Here is a 13,992-nt window from a genome sequence, read left to right on the forward strand (position 1 = left end):
CTCTGCAAACATGTAGTGAATTCCTGGCCCCACACTCAGCAGGATCTCAGCACTTTCCTTTTCTAAAGCACAGGCCTTTGCTCCTCCTACCAGCCTGAGAAGCAGGATTAGCACAGCCATTGTAGCTGGGACTGAAGGCAAACAAAGCCTGGTGAGACTGGCATCCTGGTGAGCTGACTATGAGTGATCACAGGGCTGGATGGGGCCGGGGGCGGGGGGGGGGGCACTTCAGTGCTGGCTGGACCCCATCAAGAATTTGCATACCCAGAGGGCCAAAGAGGCCAGAGTGTTCAGGGCTGGAGCATCCCCACAGAACTGCATTGTCTCCCCTCCCTTGGAGAAAAGAGCTCAGGAGCCCTTTTGCTCTTCCCTTTCCTCCTTCTCGCCCACATACCCACTGGCCCAATCCCAAAGTTTACAAGTCAGGGAATTCCTCTAACCCCAGCATCTTATGTGTAACCGATGTCCATACTGGGAATTTGGGAAGGTTGTCAGGGAGCTCCAGCCCTTAGTTTGGGGGGTGCTCACGACTAACCTCAAGATTCCTTCACATTCAGGCCCAAGGTGTGGGGGAGGGGCCTGTACACCCATGGCCCTGGTACTGCTAAATTCACTTAGGATCTGGACCATGTCATTGTCTCTCCTGTTTTCCTCAACTCTGGGGGACACTGATCTGTGCAGAAAATGGAGATTCTTCATCTATTTCTACATTCATCCAAAACGAAATGTAACACAGACTCTGACCTCTGTCATAGGGACTTGTGAGAAGGCCTCTGTGGAGATGGGGAGGGCTATACCAGAGAATGAATTTGAGTGGCCCCAGTGTAATATTAGCTGCTCCTGATCTAGCCCCCTCAGATGATCCTCAGCTCCCTCAGATGATCTCTCTCTGCCTCCCAGACCCCTCGGTCCCCACCTTCTCAGAAGAAAAACTAACTCCATCCTATTGTCTCTGGCAGGTAGTCAGCCTCCCCTGACTACCCTGGTCCCTGCCTGTGCAGGTTCCTGTAGGTTCTTGCCTGCTCCAGGAGGCTAAACAGGTTCCTTTCCCCACCAAGATTGTCCCCCTCCATAAGAGGAATTCTGGCCTCAGCTTTCAGATAATATAAACTTTATCTTCTCATACAGTAGAGAGATTGCAAGCAAAGTCACAAATCTCGGTGCCTGCCTCCCCTTTCTAGGCCATCTGTCTTGTGAGTCACCATGTCCTGACCATCTTCTCTTTCCTATTTCTTTGGTCTATGCCTTTCTCTCTCTTAGTGAGGTCCCCTCCTGCAGCTGAGCCCTTCACCTCCTGCCCCAGCTGCTGCTGCACCAGCTGCCTAATTTGAGCCCTGTCCTACCCCCAAGGCCAATCTACAACCCACCCTGGCAAAAAGCAAAGATTCCAACAGATTGCAAATTGCCTGTCTCAGACTTTTGGGTCGACTGGTCAGCAATTTGGTTTTCCTGGTGGAGACTAATCTATTTAACAAAAATAGAACATACAGTAAAGCAAAAATTAAATACTTCTAATCGTAGGGATGCTTGCATCTGCAAACGACTGGGAAAGAAGGGGTGGGGTAGGGAGCCTGAAAGGAGGCCTGGGGATGCTGCCTGGCTTTATTGTTTCAGAGCTCCCTGGTCTCAGCATCCACCTAGGAACTTGAGCAAAGATACCACTTGCAGCTAGCCATCCACTTCCCTGGCTGAACCACAAAGCTAGGAGCCATCACTCTGGTCTCCTGCAGAGAGCTCCTTTTCTGATCAGAGTCTGGTTCTTGGGAAGGGGAAGCCAGAATGTTGTTAGGAGTGTGAGCCTGAAGTTGACAAATAGGGGGTGATGCACAGTACTACTAACAACTAGTTATGTGACCCAAGGCAAATACCTGGCATCTCAGGGCCTCAGTTTCTTCATCTATAAAATGGAGATTATGATGCATACTTCATCCCACTTGAGTTGTTGTTTAGATTTTATTAATGAAGGAGAAACCTGTGGGAGGAGGATATCTTAGTTAATATACAGAAATGTTTCAGAAGCACTAATAATATCTTGAAGAGGATTATCTCTGCATGTTTTGCAGTGGGAAACCTCAGGACAGGCACACAGAGGGACTTGTTCCAGGGGCCTTTCCTAGAAAATGGCCAGGTTCAGCCTTGATGTGAGCCTTTCTACTCCTTGTTCATTGCTCTCTTTGCAATTTGAAGTTGAGGGGGAAATGTGCTTATGTTTGCGCAGATTCCTGGCTCCTGTTCAGGAAAGCTCTAATCTGTCAGTAAAAATTAATCTATTTCAAGGGGGGGCATTATTTTGTTGGCGATGATGTTCCTATTCTTGCCTGTAAGAAATATGTCTCCTTATAGCACCATTCCAAAGAAAAAGGGTTTTTTTCCAAAGAAGAAGTTTTTAATAAAGTTTTCTTGTTGTTAAAATAATACCTGCTCATTATAGAATTATCAGAGAGTATTGAAAAGTAAAAAGGAGGAAAAAACAATCACATAATCCAGGACTAACCAGTGTTAACATTATTTCTTGGTGAGAGTCACTTTTACCTACTTATGAACGTTATGTAAAATTTTTTGCTTTCATTATCCATTAACATATTAGTTAGAATAAGTAATCCTAGCTGCTTTCACAAAGATATCTCAGCATCTCAGTGAGTAAAAAGTTAGTTCTCCCTAAGTCCAAAGTCCAAAGGGGATACTTGTGGCCTCAGAGTCCTCTGATAGAATCTGCAAATCTGGCTGGCATAGGGAAATGTGGGAACAAAAGGATCTTGTGAGAGGTTTGCATAGGCCAGATCTGGAATGAAACATGTCACTTCTACCTACATTCCTCTGGCCAGAACTGTCATCTGACCTCACCAACTATCAAGAGTGGCTGGAAAATGTACATTAGCCATGTGCCTAGGAGGAAAAGCAAATGGACTTAGAGAACAACTAGCCAGTGTCTGGCACAATCAGAGTATCACTTTTTCCAACTACGTATCACTTTTACAATACTAAAGTCTCTATAACTTGGATTAAATCACTCTCTGAATAAAACCTTTCCATGGCTCCCTGCATCAGTCAGTGTGTACTACAGAAACAGATATAACACAAGGTATACAAATATATAAGAATTTACAAGATTGGCTTACAATGGCCACTCACAGAGTCGGATGAGGAAGAGTGCCTAGGATCTGTCTGCATGCTGGAGACTGAAGGATTCAGTTGAAGGTCTGGAGCTCACTGCAGTGTCCTGTGCAAGTCCATATCAGGAGACCAATGGGTTTTTGATGGAAGGCTGAAGAGTTTATGCTGGAAGGCTGAAGATCTGCACTGGAAACTGAAGACCCTGTGCTGGAAGCCAGAAGAGGACGTTCAAAGTGAAGGAGAAAACTCAAGCTCCTTCAAAGAAACAGAGCAGATCCATCCTTCTTCTCTTCCCCTTTATATCATTCAGACAACAAGCCGCCCTAGGGTGGGTCTTCTACATCCTAGGGTATGGAATTAATGAGGCAATTTAGTTGAGCTTCTGTTATTCAAGTGGACACAGGGAGTCAACCATCACACTCTCCTTGAATTCAAAATTGTGCCTAGTGTCCTTGATGTGGCCTGTAAGGTTCTGCCTGACCTTGCACCCATCCACCTTGCCAATCATGTGCCTTGCTTATCTCTTCAATCACCGTTCTCTGGTACTGTTTCAGGAGTCTGATTTCCCAGCCCCTTCCTGCCCCTTTGTACCTACTTGCAGTTCCCTTTCCCCAAGATGCTATCCCCATCACTCTTAGTTCAGCTAACTCCTTCAGGTCTCAGTGCAAAGGCCACCTCCCGAGAAAGGACCTCCTTGACCCCTAGTCTAAATTAAGGTTGTGTAGTTCTCTCTCCTAGCACCCTGCTCTTTTCTTTCATATTGCTTATTGTTTGTAATTCTGTATGTGTTTGTGTGTTTATTATTTCATATCTGTCTCTCCTACCAGACTGCAAGCTCCGTGCAATCTAGGATCATGTTGATTTTACTCAGTCTTTCATCTGGTGCCTATGTAGCACATCATAGGTGCCCACAGTACTTGCTGACTAAATGCATGTATCGTAGTACTCTGTTGTGTGTCTGTCTCACAGTTTACTGCAAGATTCCTCTACTTCTTGATCATTTCATTCATGTGTGATATTCTGCTATTCTAAACAAGCCTGGCTTTGCAATGTAGTAACTGGGAGGAAAGAGACAGAGTTGGTGCACCTCTCCAGGGCTACCCAGCCAGCCTCCTCCCCTCTGGGTCCCCACTTCTTTCCACTGTACCAAGCCCTACCTTATGCTACTACTTGGTTTATGGGTGGTCAGGACTCTCTGATTATGGTCCCTCAGGAGCGTATTTCCCCATCCTCATATCAGCAGAAAGGTGGCAGTGGGACAGGTCACATTTCCCACCTTCTCCTCCTCAGGACTCTCAGCCCTGATGCTTCTCAAGGACCTGTGGGCTCACCAAACATTCTGAAGCCTTGGGCCTATCAAATGAATTTTCAGGGTAAAGAAAATGTTTTAAATAAAAAGCAAAATATGGCCTCTGCTATAGCCCAAAGGAACATGTAGAAAAAAAAGGAATATTTTTCATCTTTGCAAACATCTGGGTGGATGTACCCAATTATGTGGTCTTTTTCTCACTTTTAAATCTTGCTGTTCCTATGAGAACTGAGGGCACCTTCTTCTTCAAAACTGCATGATGCAGATCTCTACCCTTGATAGAACAAGTGCCCAGCAGTCTAGCCCCAATGGTTCTCAAAGGCTGTATCATTCCTTTGAGGCCAGTGAGTGCCGCCATAGCTGGAAGGAGAGCAGCAGAATGCTCCAAGTTGGGTGGGGGCTATCAACCAGGCAGTGATGTGCTGCCCTCTCTCCTCCCATAGAGCTGAGTGGGGCCCCCATGGCCCTCCAACCTCCAATGACTTAGAGATTCCTTGACCTGCATAATGCATCAGGGCAAATCTTTCCCCAGCAGCACAAATCAGACACTCAAATGAGTATGCATGCTTACAGCTCCCAAAGCAGTCACAACTGCCCAGGGGCACAAGTAAGGGGGGAAACCCCCTTCCTAAAATGCACCCAAAACTGTAAAACCTGTGACTCCACACCATTAGACATAGCCCAGAGGGTCTTCTCTCTGACTAGCTTCTAGCTCCAACAGAGTGCTATCTGCAGGCCTCACCAGTACCTCCAAGCTGCCACCTTCCTGGCTCTCAGTCCTTGTACCAGATCATGTTCCCTGGGCAGGGCATCCTCATCCTCCACTGTGAAATGAGGAGATGTGAAATTGAGGGAGATGGGCCCCAACCCAGGGCTTTGCTCATAAGATATAAATTGTTGTTAGAGTGAATTTTACTCCCTCTTAGTAGTGAAACATTCAAGATGGACAGTGAAACAGAAAAATTTTCTAAGAGGTTTCTGGAACTCTTAGTGTACATTTGACTGACATTTCTGGGGATTCTGATCTGATATCAGGTGAGATTTTGCTGATGCAAATTAACTGGAGGAATTATGAGAATTACCTTGCACTGATCCTGGGCTATTCTTCTGTCCCAATTCAATTGTCATTCATTTTCACAGACAGTCCTGAGAGGTAGGCATTGTTCTGACTATTTTTCAAAGAGAAGAATTAGGGCTCAGAGGCCCTCAGAGACTGTCCCAGCTCATGGTATTGGCAATATTTGCTCTTGTCTAGAGAATGCTGAACCTTTAGTGTTTTCCTGTATGTGTAGATTGCTCTAAACAAGCACACGAAGCTTTTTGCTCCAATTAAAATGGAACTCTTGATTTGACTGGCTTTCATGAGACAGGATTTTTTTAAACATTAGCAACATCTCTTTAAGGGGAAAAAATCCTTATCAATTATCCACTTGGAGTTTTACCTCCATTATGTTATTTTCAAATCTCCTCTGTGGTCTTGTTGATAAACTCCTGGGAAGTTAGGATCCATGATCAACCAGTCTCCAGTTTAGAGAACAGGCCTTTCAGAGGGAAATATAATACAGGGATCTGACCACAAGGGTGCCTGACAATTGCCACACTGCTGGGGCAGGAGGAACAGAAAGGGTGATGGTATTGCCATTGTGCTTGAAATGCCAGAGGTGATTTCTGTTTTCTTGACTGAGTACTGGCTGGTAATGGAACTTCTGAAGAGTTTCTTAAAGTGGCCACAGAGCAGAATTGGAATACAAATAAAATAATGGCGAAACGCTCAAGCACACTAGCCTCCAAGGCCACTGCCACTGCTGTCTCTGCTGCTTTGGGGACCCTACCTTTAATGACTGAGAAGGCAGCCAGGAACTACTAGGCCCCACAGACACCTATAGTCAATCATAGCTCTTACTGCCATGACCAGAGTGAGGAAAAAAAAAAAAAGAAGAAGAAAGCTTTTTTCTGGTCCATGAACCTTTTTTTCCCCTGTAGTAATGAGGTTTGAATTCAGGGCTTTCACATTGAGCTTTACCCCCAGCCCTTTTTATTTTGAGACAGGATCTGGCTAAATCTCTAAAGTGCACAGGGTGGACTTGAACTCACAGTTCTCCTGCCTTAGCCTTCATTAGCACAACCTTAATGGGTGCCAGAGCATTCTGGGAAATGTGGTTTCCAGGCTTCCAGTGCCTGCAACATAGAGGAGAATTCAGAGTGATAGTGAACTATGAGCCGCCAGGCAGATACCAGCCACCATCCAGAGTTACTAAACTCCATCTATGGCCTTGGAATTTAATTCACCAGATGGATTGGTCTCCAGTAGATATGATGTTCCCAGTGACTGCCTTGACACTATACATGACAAAAGCTTAAGGAGAGTCACAACACATAGATACACAAAGACTCCATTGTGGGGAGAGCAACTAATGGGCTGGGGGATGCAAAACAATCCCAGCTCATGTTGGATTTTAGAAAGGCTGCCCACCCACTCTCCTAGCTACAGTAGTAGTTCACAAAGCGCTGTAGCCATCAGTGGCCACAGGGGCTTCACTCAAAATTCACTGCTTCCTCCACCCCCACCTGCCCTATCACTCAGGCTCCATCAGGTTGTGAGGAAGAGATAGGACCAAGCCTTTGGTACCAGGGTGTCTCAGATTGGGTGGCCAAGGAAAAAGTCACAAGACCAAGCTCTGTCTAAGGAAGTTGATCAGGAAATTCTCCCAGGAAGAAAAGCTGAAAGGGGATCAAAGAAGCAGGATTGGGCAGAGGGACAGGTCAAAATGGGATATGATTGCAGTAACAGTCTCAGCCAACCCCATGGGGACTTCTGGGTCCCATGCCCCTGCACAATGTCCTGAATTGAGGCATGGGGGCCAGAACTATAACCTTCACATTGACCACTACGTATAGGCTGCCCCAGAGAGGAATCATCAATCACTTTCATTAACACAGCTCTCTTAAGGTGCACCCAAGATGCCCAGCAGCTGGGGAAATGAGTGCCATTCAGAAGTGGCATGTGGGGAACACACCACAGTGTCCCCTGCCCAGGGTAACAGGAGCAGGTGCAAGCCCAGCATTGCTCAACCACCATGCCCAGCCACATTTGCTGTGTGCTCTGAGCCAGTGAGAGTTCCATTTCTTGGGCACTCCAAGCTCTTTCCCCCTCACGCCTTGGCCTGGCTTTTCCCTTTGGTTGGAGTATCTCTGTCTTGCCACGCAGGACTTCCCTCTTGTACCACCCCTTCACTGACTACAAAGTTGCCTTAGCTCCCTTTTCTTGTCACCTTTTTGTCTTCTTCTCTGCATTCATCACTAACTGAAATATTTTCATTTATTGATGTATTTATCCTTCCTGTCCCTTCTAATCAAATACAAAGTTCTCCTAGAGCAAGAATCAGTACCTAGAACAGTACTTGGGCTGGGTGTGGTGAGGCATGCCTGTACTCCCAGTACTGGGGAAAGTGGGAGGCTGGAGCAGGAGAATCACCTGAGCCCAGGAGTTCAAGACCAGCCTGGGCAACATAGTGAGATCATATCTTAAGAAAAACAAGGCCCCGGGGATTTAGCTCAGTGGTGCCACCGCCTGCCTCGCAAGCGCAAGGTCCTGAGTTCGATCCCCGATACAAAAAAAAAGAAATGCAAAAAACTTGGCACAGGATAAGTAAATACTTATGTTGTATGAGTTGGCCACTTTCTAATATGGGGGTCACCTCTTGGACAGAATTTCTTGAGAATCCTCTTGTGGGCATGAGACCTTCCTCATGCCAGTCTTAATAAGGTTGCCTTGGCTGGATCAGTGGTCCTCTGTCCACTTGGGCCTCATTAGTCAAACCCAGTGGATTCTATTGTCATGCCTTCTGGGAAGGAGTCATGTAACACTTTGCTCACAAGAGGGCTTCCCAGAGCTTCAGGGCCTCATCTCTGGTGCCAGCTTTCAGAATAGCCAGTTACCCATCTTTTTCCATCATGACCCCATTACCACAGCCAGAAGCTCTCCCATTTCTCCTGTTGATAGACAGAAGAACCAGGGCTCCTGAGGTTTTTCAAGGGCTTTTCAGCCATTTTGGAGGCATGTTTCTGAGAGGCAAAGCCACCTTGGAGAGCACCCAATAGTTTGCCCTTTTGCTAGCTGATGTCACATGGGAGTTGAAATCCCTTCCCAAAGATGGAAAACCTCCCCGGTGCTTCAGATCCTTTCATTTCCGCTCTCTGCTATTAAAAGTGTTTAAATAAAAATAATTTCTGCCATTTATTGAGTGCCTGCTGTATAACCAGGAGCTGCACTAGGTCTGTAATTCAGAGATGATCAGGAACTCACCTGAGAGGGGCCTCACCCTGGGGCGTGGAACTCAAGACACTGGCCTCCTTTCACTGTGGTACCTGAGAATTCATGGAAATGGGAAGAGGTAATGTTAGCAAAAATAGCTATTTCTAGTATAATAAAATATGACAGGTCTTATTTTAAAATGGACTAATTATTTTTGTTTAAAAAGTAAAGGAGAAAAGAAAAAGCAAAAGGAGATTTCTTCTCACCTCATGCCTTACTGCACTCCAATGTCTTTCCATTAAAGCTTGGACAGCGTTCCATACACTCTTTAACCAAGTTAGACTCTGCAGAATTGCCCACATTTTAAACCTAGAAGTGTTTGGGATTCTTCAAAATATGGCAGGAGATTGGTGAATTAGTTTGATCTCCACCTTTGTCGATCAACCAAAAATTTTTTTCTCCAGTGGACAATGTTTGCATCTGTCCCATCCCAGCAAAGTGATCCATTTGCATAAAAGTGTTCCTTTTGAAAGGTGTTCTGTGATTTTTCCATCATCCCTAGAAATAAAATCACAGCTCCTGTCGCACCTTGAGTTGAAGTGTTTTCACATTCCTGGAAATTGCTTACCATCACCTGAATATAGAATTCAGTGGGTGTTAGTTTCAAACTGATACTACTTGCAGCTGTCTTCGGGACTTCAAAAAGGTGTCAAAGTGGCCTTGGAAGGTGTTTCTCATTCTGAGAACAGGTTGAATGGTCTCCTTTATTCTGAAAGCCTCAGAGCCTCACACTTCAGTTTTCCACCTAAGGGAAGAGGAAACATCCTGGGGCTTTCTCCCAAGAATTAAGAGGGATCCAAGTATTTTCTATGCTGTTGCCTGATGATGCAAGTGCATTGCTGTGAGAAAAGGGCAGAGGACCCTTAAAATTATTTCTTTTCCTAATTTCACCGTAATGGGAACATAAGGAATTTCTTTCTGGATCAGAGTTGCATGCTATAGTAAAATGGCATGAGCGTGAACATGAAATGGGGGGAGGGGGTGCTGGGACTGTAGCTAAGTGCCTGAGAGCACTTGCCTAGCATGCACAAAGCCCTGTGTTCAATCCCAGCACTGGAGAAAAAAGAACTTGGTTATGAATCCCAGCTTCACTTATGACCTTATAAAACGTGCATAACCTCTCTCCGCCTCAGTTTCTTGATCCGTAAGATAGGGTTCATCCCCTTACCAGCTAAGCCAGTCATTAAGATGCAAAGATATAACATATGTCGGTTTCTTTGCATGGCTGTAGCATTTTAAGTGGACCATAAATTGACAAAAAGAGATGGTATATTCCTCTTTAAATTCCTGGTATATTTAGCCAAGCATGTCGAAGGCAGTAAGACAGATGAAAAAGATGATTCCATCTTTAGCCCCCAAGGTCCCTAATGAGGGGTGTTTAGCTGCCTGTGACGGCAGTCAGGTCTTTCTGGCTCAAGTAGCTTAATTTTGTGCTGCACTACAGCCCAGTTATAATTGGAGCTGACGTCACTGTTCGGGAAGAACTTAGGAATACATTCTCTGGATTTAATAAAAAATACTAACCTCCAGCACCCTGTGGTCCTCAAGCCAAACAGCCTCAGCAAAGTCCTGTGTCTTTATGGGTGGGTATAGGGCCAGCCTCCCAGGGTCTCACCTCTACCTCCATCTTCCCTGGAAGACCTTGTCCCCATGATAACATGGGACACGTGGTTGTTTAACAAATAGTCCCTGTTTAACAAATAGTCCCCGATGATAATGAAGATGTTTATCTTGGCTTTAATTCACATGTGGTAGTTCCATTATTGATTTTGTGCTCCTCACAAATTAACCAGATAAAATCACAACTAATTTAAAAATAATTAGTTTGATTTTGCGTCTGTGGTCCAATGGGAGTCTATTTTTCTCCAATATTAATAATCGCATCATACAGCTAATGCATTTCAGTGAGCTCAGTAGTGTTTGAGCTAATGTGGCATTTCTCTTTTGTTCTCGTTTGTTTTGTTTTTAGGGTCAAGTTGTGTTCCGGAACGGGGAGAGAATGGGGACCATTAAATTTACTCAATTTCAAGGTAGGCTTTTTGATGCTTATTCTTTCCAGTTGATGACATTTCTATTCAGAGATGTTGTGTTTCTGCAATAAAATACATCAAAAGAAATGGGGTAGGATATGAGATCCCAGATAAAACTAGGAAGAGTCAGTTGAGAAGATTAGCTTCAACTTATGTAGATATTGTCTCTCAGCTGTGTTGTGTGGCAGGCGTCCTCCCGCTCCCCACCTGACTCAGAGGCTTAGAAAAAGTGGGGAGGGGCAGCAGCTAAGTCAGTTGCAAGATGCAGAGAAGCCCTATGTCAATTTTTGGTTTTGATTATGGAAATGTTCAACAGACTCTATGAGACTAGCTAGAACCCTGTGTCTCCATCTCCTCCCAGTTAAACCATTATCTGCATTTTGCCAATCTTGTTTTATCTCTACTCACTCGAATCCTCCTCCAGTTTCTGCTGTCAATTTTTAAGCAACCCTTAGACATTATCTCATTTCAATCTATAAATACTTCAGTATGCATTTCTGCTAAACAAAGACTTTTTAAAACACAACCATCATACTATTATCATACCTAAAACATTTAACAATTCTTAACATCTTTTTAATTCCTAGTCTGTGTTGATCGTCTGATCAGTTCAAAGCTGCCTTCAAAGCCGATGGTTTGTTAGCGAATCTACACAAGGTCCGACCATTGCATCAGCTTGATGTGTCTCTTTAGTCTCTCTTCTAATATAACCTCCTCATACTTTTTTTTTTTTTGGTACCAGGGATCAAACTCGGGTCCTTGCGCTTGTGCAGCAGCCCCATACTTTTTATAGACCACGTATCTTCTAAAGGAGCCAGTTTGTTTGTTTGTTGGACTTTGCTGCTGCTGTCCTAGAGGCCTCAGAAACTACTTGGACCAAGATCTTTGTGTGATGAGGACACTGAGGCCCAGAGAGCAGAAGTGACTTTTCCGAGTCCCCGGGGGTCTGTGAGGGGCAGGGCGAGGTATTCCTCATGGCATGTCCTCAGCTCAGTCCCGGGGGTCATTATTGCAGTGGTCAGCCCAGACCACTGGAGGGACCATTCATCAGTGCAGCATTGTTCAGCATTTGGATGTTTCTGAAAGTTCTAGAAACAAGAACAGTGCCTGCTCTGCTCGCTCACTTTAAGCACATCTTAAGCTCATCCCAGAGAAAGCAAGAAATTAAAGCAAGTTCTTCAGATTCATTCAGACAAATCCCACCAGGCTTCCAATCAATGGAGAGAGGTGTTTTTCAGCAGTATCACTTTGTAATATAATCTTGTAGATTTACCCATTCATCTTCCTGTGGCAGGTAATTGAAACACATGTCAGCTCAGTGGCATGCACAAAAGATGTCATTTTAGGCAAATGTAATTATTTTCCCATTTGTTAAGTTGTATTTCTTTATTGGTTGAACAAAATAGGTGTCCTGGCAAAGACACAGTTTTTTTTTTTTCTTTTGAGTGATTATAACTAAATTCTCTTGTCACATTTTCAGTTCTCAAATTATATCATTCTGGGAAAGGATATTGTAAAATATGGGCTGTCTGGTCATAGCGACTAGGACATGCCAATTTTATTGCCTTTTCCTTTCTCGTACATTAGGTGTAGGCACCCATTCTAGTGACTGTGGCTCTAGGCAGATCTGCAGATTTATGAGAAAGGCAGTGCCACACACAGTAGGTCCAATCCACCTAGGCTCAAGTATCATTCTCACTGTTGAACATCAGGCAAATGATTTTGCCTCTCTGAGCCTTCATTGTCCTCATCTGTAAAATAAGGGTATGAACCTATCTACCTTTTCGAAATGTGGGAAGAATTACGTGAAATAACATGTTATCAATGTGAGCATTTATTTTTTGCTCAGGAATAAGTTGAAATTATGATAAGAATCTTACCAACATTCTGACAGTTTTCTGGGGGCAAGTCTAGATTTTCCTAGTTATTGACACCTAGGAACCTTTTTCTGTGCCATCTGCTGTTTGGTAGCTGCTTTCTGTACTTAATGATTGGCAGCATATCAGATAGGGCTGGGCTTTAGAGATGAGCTCATCCCACCTCTTCGTGGCATAAATGAGGAAACTGAGGCTCAGAGAAGGGAGGTGTTCCCCAGAGACACATGACTGGTTTGTGGCAGGGCTGGGCCTGGACCTCACCTTCTGGCATCTCATGCTCATGTGCACACCCACACCTGCATATGCTCCCCTCACCTTCTCTGCATTTGTGTCTGGCTTTTATTGAATGTCACAGTGGGACCTTCAGATACTCCTGTTACCTCTTTATAAAACAGTCCTGTTGACCTGGCAGAAGGATTGCATATTATTTGGGGACAGAAATAAGCCGCTAGAGTGCAGGGGGCATATGCACATCAGTACACCATTAGTTTTTCAAGCTCAAAAGGATTCGGAGGTGCCTTGCCCACCAGGAAGGGAGGTCCCTGAGTTACTGGATGGGCCACCCAAGCTGGTAGAACTCCTGGCTATCATCCCATTTCAGAGGGAAAACTGAAGCTCAGACCTGGAAAGAGACTTGCTCTGCTCAGGGCAGGTCACAACTCACTGTGAGTTCGTCTCTTCCTTTCTCTAGGCCCCTGCTTCTCTCTTCCTTCAAAAAGGGACTGTTCCAGACTCTGCCTTCTGGAACCTTCCAGGAATTGTCCCCTACCCTAGGGTTACCAGCTCTTAAATTGCCTAATGCTGGTGACCTTACAAAAGGCCTCCTCATGGTCTCACTGTGTTTTCTTCCTGGCTCTTTGAGACTGCTCTGTCCTGTCTGTTTGTCCCTCTCTTGCCTCTCTTGCTCAGAAGGGACTGAAAATGCAGGTAGTATAAGCACCCATCACACAGCGTAGCTTCTCAGCTGCCCCTCTGAGGGAAGTTCCCTGTGTAGCTCTGCTCCTCGGGTCACACCCTGGTGGTCTCAAGTGCATGTTGGTGGCTTGTTGGAAGTTGGCCAGCCCACCCCCATTCTAAAGAGTCCCCCGGGATACTTTTTTATTTTCTTATTTGCACAGAGTCCCTGGTGCCTTTGAAACCTTTTATCTCCAGTCACGGAAGTGTTTGGTAGGAGGCCTTATTATTCACTTCTTTGCAAAACTAAAACACGAAGGAATTGGGAATGAAAGACAGCTCTGGAGAGAAGACCAACAAGAGGACCAAGTAGCCTTATCCTTATCCACTGTTCCATTCTAGGGGCATAGGATCAGTATCCACAGTGCTTGGCCCATAGGAGGACCCCAGTAA

General features: G+C 45.0%; 1 protein-coding gene across 2 annotated transcripts in view; it reads left to right on the forward strand.

The window, feature by feature from the left end:
* Gabbr2 (gamma-aminobutyric acid type B receptor subunit 2) overlaps positions 1-13,992 on the forward strand; it is a 367,556-nt gene that overhangs the window by 253,905 nt on the left and 99,659 nt on the right. For both annotated transcript variants that reach the window (XM_087183622.1, XM_004864946.4), the window contains exon 8: positions 10,708-10,768. In XM_087183622.1, the coding sequence (XP_087039748.1) occupies positions 10,708-10,768 (61 nt within the window). The remainder of the gene's footprint in view (positions 1-10,707; positions 10,769-13,992) is intronic.

This window comes from Heterocephalus glaber, unplaced genomic scaffold (assembly GCF_053883595.1).
Source record: "Heterocephalus glaber isolate CG9 unplaced genomic scaffold, H.glaber_assembly_v1.0 deba00001481, whole genome shotgun sequence".
NCBI lineage: Eukaryota > Metazoa > Chordata > Mammalia > Rodentia > Bathyergidae > Heterocephalus > Heterocephalus glaber.